The 13,593-nt window shown below is 43.0% G+C and overlaps 1 protein-coding gene across 4 annotated transcripts in view; it reads right to left on the bottom strand.

The window, feature by feature from the left end:
- Window positions 1–13,593, bottom strand: part of RUFY1 (RUN and FYVE domain containing 1) — a 56,976-nt gene that overhangs the window by 29,364 nt on the left and 14,019 nt on the right. For 2 of the 4 annotated variants that reach the window (XM_012789948.3, XM_075993721.1), the window contains exons 4-7: window positions 12,808–12,909; window positions 11,547–11,670; window positions 6,329–6,390; window positions 308–373 (exon numbers count right to left, since the gene is read on the bottom strand). In XM_012789948.3, the coding sequence (XP_012645402.3) occupies window positions 308–373; window positions 6,329–6,390; window positions 11,547–11,670; window positions 12,808–12,909 (354 nt within the window). The remainder of the gene's footprint in view (window positions 1–307; window positions 374–6,328; window positions 6,391–11,546; window positions 11,671–12,807; window positions 12,910–13,593) is intronic. The other 2 variants (XM_075993719.1, XM_075993720.1) reach the window with 2 other exon arrangements.

The raw sequence follows: 13,593 nt of genomic DNA, 5'->3' as shown, positions 1-13,593 counted from the left end.
CTGCCCCAGTGCACCCCAGGGCTGCGCGCTAACTCCCAGCAGCAACAGTGTGTAGAGTGTCTGTTTAATGTATTTACCTCTCCACACCGTATACTACATGAGGCAAAGAACCAGAGACTTCCCAAGAAGAAATCTTACTTCTCCAGTCTGTGCATATGAATGTTACCTGAATGATGACCTTTTTTCTTGGTTTGGAAAAGTTAGTTATAAATACATGGCAACTCAGAAAAGTTCCATGAAACAATGTCAGGAATGACAGGATACCAAGTGTGTAACTGTAACACTGATAAAAAGGAGTGAGTCCTACCTCAAGTGCCGGTTAAGTTCTTCCACATAATTTTTTTGATCAAGGACATCAGTAATTCTTTCGTGCCTTTTAAAAAGAGCATAAAAAGGGATAAATTTTTAAATTTGTGGTTAATACTTTGTAACTGTCTCTAACCTTCCTAACAAGAAGGTTATAGAAATACCAGTGTCTTTAGGAGACCAAGAGACTGTCAGAGCTTAGTAACGTCTACATGGTGCCAGAGTAAACAGAGAGCACATCTGGTCTGGGAACAGGCTCCAGGGGAGGAGGCTCCCTGCAGACACCTTCCCCCTTCTGCAGACGGAGTCTCTGGGGTGAGGAGAGAAAGCCATGTGCAAACGGCTCCTACTGTACTGAAGGAAAGGAGGCTCACCCAGGATAGGATTCCACTGAGACTTTGTAAACACAAAGCTTATCAGTCTAAAGGCCAGGAAATTTGGGTTTAAAAAATGTCTTTGATATTTTAAAGTTAGGCTCTCCCCTTAATTTCCTTTTTCTTATGCAAAAGTTAAAAATGTAGTTTATTGAAAGATATTTATCTTCTCACAGAGCAACAGCAAACAATCCAAACTAAAAGTTTAAATAAACATAAATAACTTTAAAACTAATAGTATAGGCTGGGCGTGGCGGCTCACACTTGAAATCCTAGCACTCTGGGAGGCCAAGGCAGGCGGATTGCTCGAGGTCAGGAGTTTGAAACCAGCCTGAGCAAGAGCGAGACCCCGTCTCTACTATAAATAGAAAGAAATTAATTGGCCAACTAATATATATAGAAAAAATTAGCCGGGCATGGTGGCACATGCCTGTAGTCCCAGCTGCTCGGGAGGCTGAGGCAGGATCGCCTGAGCCCAGGAGTTTGAGGTTGCTGTGAGCTAGGCTGATGCCATGGCACTCACTCTAGCCTGGGCTACAAAGCGAGACTCCATCTCAAAAAAACCCCACTAACAGTATAAATAAGAAGCTGAAGTAACTGCCTTTATACACTGCATCCATTATTTTACATGAAACATTCATTCTTAAGGCAGAAAAACCTCAATGACACGTAATGACTGGGTTCTTACATGCATGGGTCAAGCTGAGAGTAGACTAGAGTAGGCCGATTCCTTGCTAACGAGGATTTATCTGTGGGGACAACTTGGTTCTTAGAGTATGTTATGTAAGAGACACATACTTGAGAGAACATAAAAGGATGAATTTTAAGACAAAGAAATATTTTTTTTTTTTTTTTTGAGACAGAGTCTCACTTTGTTGCCCAGGCTAGAGTGAGTGCCGTGGCATCAGTCTAGCTCACAGCAACCTCAAACTCCTGGGCTCAAGCAATCCTGCTGCCTCAGCCTCCCGAGTAGCTGGGACTACAGGCATGTGCCACCATGCCCGGCTAATTTTCTTTTTTTCTATATTAGTTGGCCAATTAATTTCTTTCTATTTATAGTAGAGACGGGGTCTCGCTCTTGCTCAGGCTGGTCTCGAACTCCTGACCTCGAGCAATCTGCCCGCCTCGGCCTCCCAGAGAGCTAGGATTACAGGCTTGAGCCACTGCGCCCGGCCAGAAATACGATTTTTTAACAAGATGTCAATAAGACTCGGCATTGTATGATGAGGGGAGACGACACCCATAACAAACGAACAGACTCAGACATACTCCTGATGTGGTACATAAAAAGTATGAAATATCAAAGAATTATCTTTTTGGGGTGTGTTACTTTAGACTTTGGTTTTCAAGGTCTAGTATAAACAGGTAGCCTGAACAGTTAAAAACAGGAGAATGGGCCGGGCGTGGTGGGTGGCTCACGCCTCTAATCCCAGCACTCTGGGAGGCCCAGGAGGAAGGATTGCTCAAGGTCAAGAGTTCAAAACCATCCTGAGCAAGAGCGAGACCCCGTCTCTACTGAAAATAGAAATTAATTGGCCAACTAAAAATACACAGAAAAAATTAGCCGGGCATGGTGGCGCATGCCTGTAGTCCCAGCTACTCGGGATGCTGAGGCAGCAGGATTGCTTGAGTTCAGGAGTTTGAGGTTGCTGTGAGCTAGGCTAACACCACAGCACTCTAGCCTGGGCAACAGAGACTCTGTCTCAAAAAAAAAAAAAAAAAAAAAAGGAGAATGGTAACTCGTACTGCTACTCAGAAGGCCTCCACTTAGGATATTCCTACACCACCAATGAAGCGCTGTGCAGGGAGGAATCAATGTGTATTATTAATAAAATAAAAATGAAGCCCTTTCCCCAAACATGTGCAAAAACACTTGGCAGTTACTAACAAGAATTTCTTTAACAAAAAACATCTTAATTGTAGAATGAGAGGCAGCAGCAAAGCCAGAAAGACATAATATACCACTCTGCCTAGAAGGACGGGTATTTGGGGTAAAATTAATTGTTTCATGGGCTCCTTGGGAGATGTGCTACTCAGAGTGGGAGGGAGCACAAAGACGAACTGGACGCGGCGTCCCCAGACACCGGGGATGTGCATCCTCCTTAACCTCGGGCCATGTGGTTCTCTGCATCCCAGCACCAACTGCATCCCAGTACCAACTGCATCCCAGCACCAACAACACTAGCAAAACAAACACAAATTTACAAGACAATTCTTTTTTTTTTTTTTTTTTTTTTTGAGACAGAGTCTCACTTGTTGCCCAGGCTAGAGTGAGTGCCGTGGCGTCAGCCTAGCTCACAGCAACCTCAAACTCCTGGGCTCAAGCAATCCTCCTGCCTCAGCCTCCCAAGTAGCTGGGACTACAGGCATGCCCCACCATGCCCAGCTAATTTTATATATATATATTAGTTGGCCAATTAATTTCTTTCTATTTATAGTAGAGACGGGGTCTTGCTCTTGCTCAGGCTGGTTTCGAACTCCTGACCTCGAGCAATCCGCCCGCCTCAGCCTCCCAGAGTGCTAGGATTACAGGCGTGAGCCACCGCGCCCGGCTTACAAGACAATTCTTAAGCAGGTAATGAAAAGTATAACCAAGTAAGACCTTTTTGTGTGCCTATTATTTATGCGTAGCTCCAGCCAGTGTACAAAGGTATCTCCCTAATTTTTGAAGACATGAAGTTTTCTTCTTTCACAGTGGCAGAAGTTCATGCAACATTTGTGAACAGCGATACAAAATATCGTAACATGACTTAGAGCTTGTATAAAAACAGAAGAAGTAAATCCAAATTTACAAGTGGGTAAAAAAAACAGAGGGCAGCTTCATACAAAGTTCTTCCTCCTGTGCCAAGTGATTTTTTTTTATTACAGATATAATCCTAAGCTAAAAAACTGAGACTTGGGGAGAGCCATCTTTACATACAAAATATCCAAAGGACACTTCCTCTGTACTTTTCTCTAGCAATGTTCAACTGCCAGAAACAGTTCTGAAAGTTGTGACTTGGGAGACATAACAGTTTGGTGTGGCCAGTCTGGAGCCTGCTGCAGCACTTGCCATGGAAGTGCACGTGGCGCACCCTTTGCTCCCTCCAGCTCGTATCCTGGAGCTCCTGGCTGACAGCAGAGCGAGGGTGCGGGAGTGAGCCCCTGCTTTGGAAGGCAGCGTGGTGGAAAGGGTTTGCAGGAGCCAGGAGCCACAGCAGGCAAGCCAGTTCGTCCAGCGAGGAATCTTTCCCACTCAGAATCTCTGATAAAGCCGAAGAAAACTGATTGCAGTTTTTACATATCAAAGATAACCTTTGTATTCTTTCCCCAGTTCTTCTATCATTGTTTCTATATCATCTTGTAGGAAGTCAGTGCTCCCTAAAACAGTAGCGTCTTTAAATTTAAATGTTACTCCTAGTTTAGTAGCATTGCCTGGGAATTTCAGATATTCCAGAAAAGGGATAAGGATGGCCAACATGAGTAAATTCTCTGCCATATACTCAACTCCTGAATGAAAAACTCCAGTTCCAACGGGTGAGGTGTATTTGTTCATCCAGTACACGCTGTACGCGTTGAGCACCACTAACTGGTTGGCCCCACACCCTCTCCATGGCCGCCGCTCACCCTCAAGCAGCTCTGTCTTCGCGGCCGGATGCCGCCTTTACCCATGTGGGTGCTTCAGCGAGCCCGCGCCAGGCACTAGGCGTACAGCCTGGCCTGCAGCAGCCAAGGTGGAAGCACAGGGCAGCCCGGCAGCTCCAGGGCACCGCCCACAGAAGCCTCTGCGCAGGCCGGGCTGGAGTGGTGGCAGGCTCCCCCTAACTCCTTTACCTATACATGTACATATGTGATTATCATAATGGGCTCACCCAGCACAGGTGCAAGTCATAGGTGCTGGATTTGTTTTCCAGGGCAGTCATCTTTTTTCCTTGTTCTGTTCTCCCAGGTAACCCACACTCACAGCCTATTGAGTATCCTGCTACATGCATATAATCATAATCTCTAATATTCATAGAGTGCATATAATCTTTTTCTTAACATGAATGTGAAGACAGAAGACGTACCTTTATGTTCATGAATTACAAATGCATTTCTGTTCATATAGCAGTCAATATAGTACATATAATTCAAATATAAAATATATATTGGAAAATTTTTTTGGTTTATAAAAATGGGATACGTATATTTCTCAACACCATACTTTTCTCATTCAATAATACTTTATGGAAATCCCTCTAAGTCTAGTATACAGTAGCTCAAATTTATTCTGTTTTTAATGTCTGCATGATATACCATAGTGTACAATGTATGAATGTTTCATAATTCATTTAATTTTTCCCATACTGGTGGATAATCCATTTATTTCCAGGGTTTCTTGGACATTAAAAGTATATTTTAAATTTCAAGTGAGTGAGCCTTTGTACTTAAATGGGGTTCTTGCTGGTCCCTTCTTTGGTAAGGTACACTGTCAGGCATTGAGACTAGGGAAGTCCTGGTCAGGAAGCTGTGTGAAAGGCAGGTAACATGTGCACACAGTGAAATATTCAAGCATGACCAAAGGTTTACAGTGACAACTTCCTCCCATGCCTACCTCCACAGGCAGGCCTTGTTACCAGGCTGATGTGCCGCGGAGACATGCTCCATGCATATCTATGGAAGTATAACATGAATATGTATGTATATCTTTTCTTGTTATAACATAAATGGTATTATGTTTCACACACTGCCTTTTCCCTCTGTTTTTCTCCCAGATTACTTATTTTAAAAGAATGCTCTTGTGGGCTGGGTGCAATGGCTCACACCTATAATCTCAGCACTTTGGAAGGCTGAAGCAGGAGGATTGCTTGAACCCAGGCATTCGAGACCAGCCTGAGCAACACAGCAAGACCCAGTCTCTACAAAAAATTTAAAAAATTAGCTGAGTGTGGTGGTGTGTCTGTGTAGGCCCAGCTACTTGGGAGGCTGAGGCAGTAGGATTGATTAAGCCCAGGAGTTTGAAATGGCATTGAGCTTTGTGCCATTACATTCCAGCCTGGGTGACAGACTCTGTCTCTCTCTCTCTCTCAAAAAAAAGAATGCTCTTGCAAACAAGGGTGAGGAGGTGAGGGAAAGGCATGAAAAGACATCCAAAACACACTATGATCAAAGAACAAGTCCAAGGTAACTTATATAGTATCGTCCCATTTATATGCAAACAAACTATACTGTAAAGCAAAATACACTACCAACAAACATACAAGTGCAAGGCATTAAACAAAGGCTTGGAAGGATATGCAAGAGTAGCTTCCTTTTGAGGGGAGGAGTGGGGCTGACTGAGGTGAGGGGCGCTCTCATCACTTGCATCACCACATAAGCTCTGCTCCTGTCAGATCAGCAGTGGCATCAGATTCTCATAGGTGCGTGAACCCTACTGTAAACTGCGCATGCATGGGATCTAGGTTGCACACTTCTTATGAGAACCTAATGCCTATGAGCAGGGAAATTCCACAGGTACTCCCTGTTCTTCTGCATAGCTTATTTCCTTAAACAATGAGAACAGTAATGTATTGACTTTGAAATTAAAAATAACTAAACAAAAACTAAAATCTCAAAGCAAAAACAAGAGAAGTGTTCTTTACCAGGATTTGGTTAAAAATGTGAAGAACAACATATAACACAGTACTTACTCCTTGCCACCATCAATATCCTGCACATCCTTAAGGTAGAGGGAAAAATCAATCACTCCAACCTGATCAAAATAAAATGTACAAGTTTAAATTAAAAAATGACATTTTTTTATATTTCACAAACCTTACAACTTTTGAAATTCAGGGTATTTACATTCTTATCTCTTTCCTATGGACATTTAGTTAGGCTAACCAGCTCTATAAAGTGGCAATAAATTGAACAAACCAAAAGAAAAATAGCCCTACAACCTTCTAGAAGAAAATATTACAAGATGTCAGATTTAAGAGAATATTCTGAAATTTCATCCCCTAGTTAAGATTAGTTTTGCGTATTTAATCAATAATAACATTGTTTATAAAGATCAACAAAGTTCTTTGGGTACAAAGTAGTTTAAGAAAAGGAGAGGGAGAGAGAGATCTCTCTCTGGATCTCTAGACTAAAGTGGTGACCTTAACTGACACTGAGCTTTCTTCCCTTAAATTTTGGTAAAATAGTCTAGTTAGTATTTCAGGAAAATTCTCTACCCCTGCTGGGAATGGGGAGGATCAAGACCCCTTACACATCTAAACATCAAAGGCATTGCTAAGGAATAAAGCAGTTGAGAGTGAGTAAGTGGAGCCATTCCTAGAGCCATGTCATCGAACTGTAGTCCCCAATCCCCAGAGACCCATCTGTGGCCTTGGCCACACAGCAGGAGATGAGCTGTGGGCAAGCTGAAGCTTCATCTGTATTTACAGCCGCTCTCATCACTTGCATCACCACATAAGCTCTGCTCCTGTCAGATCAGCAGTGGCATCAGATTCTCATAGGTGCGTGAACCCTACTGCAAACTGCGCATGCGTGGGATCTAGGTTGCACACTTCTTATGAGAACCTAATGCCTGATGATCTGAGGTGGAGCTCAGGCAGTGATGCTAGTGCTGGGGAGCGCCTGCAAATACAGATTATCATTAGCAGAGATAAATAAATATAAACAAATAAAATAATAAACAATAAATATAATGTGCTCGAATCATCCCCAAACCACCTTCCATCCCTGTCTGTGGAAAAATTATCTTCCCTGAAACCAGTCCCTGGTGCCAGAAAGGTTAGAGACCACTGTCATAGAATCTACATGACCATAACAAAGAACGCAATTGATGGATGTGTAATAATATAAAAAAGCTCCAGGATACAATTTTAAGTCAAAGAATAATATGTACTGCATTAACCCCATTATAGTAATCGCATTTGAAGCTTAATGACACTTTAGGCCTGATGATTAAAAAAAGAAAAAAGAAAAAAAAAGCCCAAAGCTATGTGTGATGGTTTTAAGACATATCTCCAACTTCTCTGATACACCTCCTACCACAGGGAATCTATATTCCTAACCCTTGAACCTGGGAGGCCTTAGTGTCTGTCTTGATGAGTAAAATGCAGTACAGATGATGCTGTGTGACTTCTACAGCTAGGTTTAAAGAGGCAATACAGCTTCCACCTGGCTCTATCTCTTGAGGCACATATCTTTAAAGTTCTGAGCTTCCATGTAAGAAGTCTTGGCTACCCTGAAGCCATGCTGGTGGGGAGCATATGAAAACCACATGTAAAAAGAGATGCCCTAAAGGTCCCTGCTGTTCCAGTCCCCAGCTCTTTCGGTCTTCTCAGACCAGAAGACAGACATGGGAGAGATGGGAGGTGATTCCAACCCCTGCCACCATCTGACTGTGATCACATGAGCTCTTGAGCAAGAACCACCTAGCTAAACCCAGTCAACGCCAACTGTGAGAGATACCATGACTGTTATAGCTTGACTGTTGTTGACTTGTTACACAATAATAGAAAACCAGAAAAGGTTTAATTTAAAACAAAACCTATGTATACATAAATGCATAGAAAAACAGAAAAGCTTCTAGAAAGATTTTCCCCCAAATTGTTACGATTACCTGTGGGGAACAGGGAGGAACTCAGGGGGGATGGGAGAAAGGGAGGTTAAATTTCTCTTTGAACATTATAGACTTCTATAACGCCCAATTTTCCCCAACCAGCATGCATTTCTTTTGTAATAAAAAAGTAAGTCATAAAAAACATATTCAACTGGAAAAAACCAACCCCTAAGAAATCAGAAAAAAAATTTTATAACAAAAAATTCTAATAAAGGGTTAATATCCTTAGTCTATAACAAAGAAGTGGAAAAAGACAGAAAACTAAGAAGGATATGAAAAGATAGTCACAAATGCTGAACCACCAATGGCAAATAAAACATGAAAAAATATTTATAAATTTGAAATGATGAGTAGTTTCATCAGACTGAAAAAGACCAAGAGTGCTCATCATATACCGAGTCAGCAAGAGGAAATGGGTTCTCTCACATGTTGCCAGTGGAGTGTGCAATGGAAGACTTTTCTGGAGGTCAATTTTACAGGATCTATCAAAATGTATAATGTGTATACTTGTACACAAATCTAAAATTTATCTTAAGGAAATAAATGGACAATGAAAAAGCTCTAAAGATGTTAATAATATTGTTGTTACAATATGGAAACAACCTAAATTAATAAGGTATTGGTTAAATTATAGTAATTAAAAAATGGAATACTGGCCAGACTCAGAGGCTCACACCTGTAATCCCAGCACTTTGGGAGGCCAAGGAAGGAGGATTGCTTGAGGCCTGGAGTTTGAGACCAGCCTGGGCAACACAGTGAGACCCCTGTCTCTACAAAAAATTAGAAAATTAGCTGAGCATGGTGGTGAACACCTGTAGTCTAGGCTACTCAGGAGGCTGAGGTAGGAGGATCACTTGAGCCCAGAAGTTCAAGGCTGCAGTGAGCTATGATTGCACCACTGCACTCCAGCCTGGGAGACTCTCAAAAAAAAAAAAAAAAAGAATACAGGCCAGCGGTGGCCTGTAATCCTAGCACTCTGGGAGGCCCACGTGGGTGTAACACTTGAGGTCAGGAATTCGGGATCAGCCTGAACAAGAGTGAGACCCCATCTCTACTATAAATAGAAAAATTAGCTGGGCGTGGTGGCGCATGCCTGTAGTCCCAGCTACTTGGGAGGCTGAGGCAGCAGGACTGCTTGAGCCCAAGTGTTTGAGGTTGCTGTGAGCTATAATGACACCACTGCACTCTAGACCAGGCAACGTAGCAAGACCCTGTTTCCAAAAAAAAAAAAAAGAGAGAGAGAATACCATTTACAATGGTTTTACATCTCTATTGTCATTGAGAGCTGTGTGGAAAATTTTGTTAAAGTTTTAAAAATTACAAAATGGAGTACTAAGAAGAATCAGTTTGGCTAAGTAAACAAAGAAAATGCCAAAACATCTCACTCAAAAATACACAAATACACACACGCACACCTTTGTTCACGTGCTGGAAGGATATATACCAAAATGTAACACTGAGTTACTGTCCTGATGTAACAGGAGTATGTGTGATGTTTAGTTTCTTTTCTTTTTTTTGAAACAGAGTCTTACTCTGTCACCCTGGGTAGAGTGAGTGCAGTGGCAGTGGTGTCATTGTAGCTCACTGTAAGCTCAAACTCCTGGGCTCAAGCGATCCTCCTGCCTCACCTCCTGAGTAGATGGGGACTACAGGTGCGTGCCATGATGTCCAGCTAGTTTTTCTATTTTTAGCAGAGCCGGGGTCTTGCTCTCGCTCAGGCTAGTCTTGAACTCTTTTTTTTTATTTTTTGAGACAGAGTCTCGTTTTGTTGTCCAGGCTAGAGTGAGTGCCGTGGCGTCAGCCTAGCTCACAGCAACCTCAAACGCCTGGGCTCAAGCAATCCTGCTGCCTCAGCCTCCCGAGTAGCTGGGACTACAGGCATGCGCCACCATGCCCGGCTAATTTTCTATATATATGTTAGTTGGCCAATTAATTTCTTTCTATTTATAGCAGAGACAGGGTCTCTCTCTTGCTCAGGATGGTTTCGAACTCCTGACCTCGAGTAATCTGCCCGCCTCGGCCTCCCAGAGAGCTAGGATTACAGGCGTGAGCCACCGCCCCTGGCTAGTCTTGAACTCTTGGGTGCAAGCAATCCTCCTCTCTCAGCCTCCCAGAGTACTAGGATTACAGGTGTGAGCCACCATACCTGGCCGATGTTCAGTTTCTTTTCAAACATACTTCTCGTAATTTTTTGGAAAAAGTTTCAACATGTGAAAAAACAAACTATTTTTTTTAAAAAGGAGAGGTTACCAAAAAAGTTACCTGGGTGTGGAGGGATGAGGCAAACTTTGACTTTTTCAGGTCCAAATGAGTGGCAGGAAGAAACCTGGGTACTAAGCCGGGCATGGTGGCACATGCCTATAGTCCCAGCTACTCGGGAGGCTGAGGCAGCAGGATTGCTTGAGCCCAGGAGTTTGAGGTTGCTGTGAGCTAGGCTGACGCCACGGCACTCACTCTAGCCTGGGCAACAAAGCGAGACTCTGTCTCAAAAAAAAAAAAAAAAAAAAAAAAACCTGGGTACTTGCCCAGCCACAGCTACAAGAGGGTGCAGGTGGAAGATGGGTCAGGGTGCCTGCTCCCCTGCAGACGTTTGCAGTCTCTGCCACTGGGAGCTCAGGCCTCAGCCCTGGCCACCAGTTCCCATGCAGGAAGAAAGCACATCCCGAGGGGCTGTGCCTCCCCCCAGAGGGAGCTCCACACCTTACCACTTACTTTCCTTTGTGCCCATTTTATGAACTTGACTTCACAAATCTCTCCTGACTCTATCTTACCACTTTCCATCCAACCTTTTGGAACTTCTAGATTAGTCTTCTCAATGTTTTTGCTGTCTCTATTCTTGGCTACTTCTAATTCATGACCTGAATGGCTACTAGATTGATCTTTCTCAAACCCAGGCCTGATCATTTCAGTGTACAGCTTAAAAACTTCCAGCAACTTTCCAAAGCTCAAGGGATACAAGCTAACCCCTTTAGCATGGCACTGATGGCCTAAAAACTGGGCCCAGCCTCCACCTTCACTGTGTCCACTGAGCATCCTAAGTCCCAGCCACAGAGAACTGCCTGCTGGTTACCAAACAAGCCGAGCTTTCTGTGTGTGCCTCTGCCATGCCACTCTTCACCCTTTCCTGAGACCTTCTCCAGCTGCTCCCTCCCCCTCAGCACAGTACCTCACCCAGTCCCCTACCAGGGGGCTCTTTGCCAGCTGCCCCTTTTTTGGTGTAGCACACGGCTGCAGATGCTATGTAACATCCCTGGCCTATTGAAGATATTCTATCTAGAGCCAAAATTCCATTTTACCTGAGAATCCAAGTCCTCTCCTTTTAAGCAGAGATTGGCATCAAGAACATTGAGTCCCACGAGCAGGCCGACAATCACCATCCCTTCTTCCTCCATCATTAATGCCTCAGGCTCATAGAACTCACTGCAAGAGATGGAGAAGACAGGGACAAGGCTGAGAAACACCTTTACTCCTCCTTCACCCCATCCCGCCCTGCCCCGCCTTTTCCACTTTGCCCCCTTCTATTTCCTACCGTCACTTCCAGTGCTGTTCCCTCTGTGTCCTCTCCCCTCTTCCTATAGTAGAACGGGCTCTTCCTTCCTCCTGTCTAAGGTTAACTCCTCCGTTTAGACCCAGGACACCAGCCCTTTTCATCTCCTCTCCGCCACTGCATTCCTGACATCACCCTGCCCCTCCTATGTCTCCAGGGGCTCCTCTTCCAAGGTGATATGAACTACTTCTACACAGTAACGGGATTCCAAAGATTCCTCATGTCCAAGAATAAAACTCTTCCCTCTTCCTGTGTCCTACAAAGCAACTTGCTGCCTTTATGTCCTTACCTGCCAGTCATCTTGGCCATTTGCTGTGAGGCTCCATCCCCATGTCTATTACTGCTTTGCTCACCAATGATTTACTAGGTTACCACATCCAATGGCACCCAGGCCACTGTGTGTGTGCATGTGTGTGTATGTGTTCATGAGAACTTACTGTCTTAAGAATCAGTTCATTAGCAAAGTGACAGATATGGCAATTACCTGGATTTGGTCATTACACAATGTATACATGCATTGAAACCACACTGTACCCCATAAATATGTATAATTATGTGTCAATTATAAATTAAAAAATTAACTGATAAAACGAACTGGTTCATTAAAACAAAATCAGCAACTCAAAGTTATTCAGTGTAACTGTACTCAGAGTACAAAGTATATGAAATATTCTAAATCAGCATTTATCATGTAAAGATATTTTTAATAATAAGCCATGACTTGAAAACACTGAAAAACTTGGGTTTTAGGCCATGCTATTAAAGTTACTTTATCTCAATTAGACAAGACATTTAACTCTAGAGAGATTTTTCCCTTCTGTTAATAAATTATCAGACTTGAAAAGGTTCTTTTATAAAGACTGTTTAGTCATATAGTTATAAATATAAAAAATGAACCAGTCATAAATTTTTCTGAACATTATATACTCTCATTTTAACTAAAAATGGTCTATGGAGCTATGTTCTAATTATTTACAAAGCAAAAGATAAAAAAAGAGGTGACATAATACCTTAAGAGATGTTTATTGTCTATGAGCACTTTCAGATAATCTGCCAGTTTCTTTTGCATGAGTGCAAGATAAAGCCAAGCTCTGCCTCTTCCTACAGCTGTCCTAGAATTCAGAGAGTCAAACTGTTGTGGTATAACAACAACAAACACAGAATAAACCCTCAATTTAGCCAGAGAGATATACATGTTCATACATATTCATGCTTATGAATGCAGAGAATACTCTAAGAATAGCCGCTTTGGGGTGCGGGAAGAAATGTACACTGTCTGGGCAGGCAGAGAGAATGGCTCGCTGCACACCTTTGGCCACTATCTGAATTTTGTGCCAGGGCATGTATTTTTTTTTTTTAATACAAAAGGAAAAAATTTTAAGCCACAAAAATCTGATTTCTGGAAAAAATACCATTAGATAATGCTTTGCATATATTTATAAAATTTCACGGAGATTCAGGAAATAACAGGTTAGATTTGTATAATGGATAAACATTCTTTCTTTTTTCAGACAGAGTCTTACCTGTTGCCCGGGCTAGAGTGAGTGCCGTGGCGTCAGCCTAGCTCACAGCAACCTCAAACTCCTGGGCTCAAGTGATCCTTCTATTGCAGCCTCCCAGGTAGCTGGGACTACAGGCATGCGCCACCACACCTGGCTAATTTTTCTATTTTTTAGTAGAGACGGGGGTCTTGCTCTTGCTCAACCTCAAACTCCTGAGCTCAAATGATCCGCCCCTCCCAGCCTCCAGAGTGCTGGGACTACAGGTGTGAGCCACCGCGTCCGGCCTGCAACCAT

This window comes from Microcebus murinus, chromosome 17 (assembly GCF_040939455.1).
Source record: "Microcebus murinus isolate Inina chromosome 17, M.murinus_Inina_mat1.0, whole genome shotgun sequence".
NCBI lineage: Eukaryota > Metazoa > Chordata > Mammalia > Primates > Cheirogaleidae > Microcebus > Microcebus murinus.
This window is presented reverse-complemented; position numbering and strand designations above follow the sequence as displayed.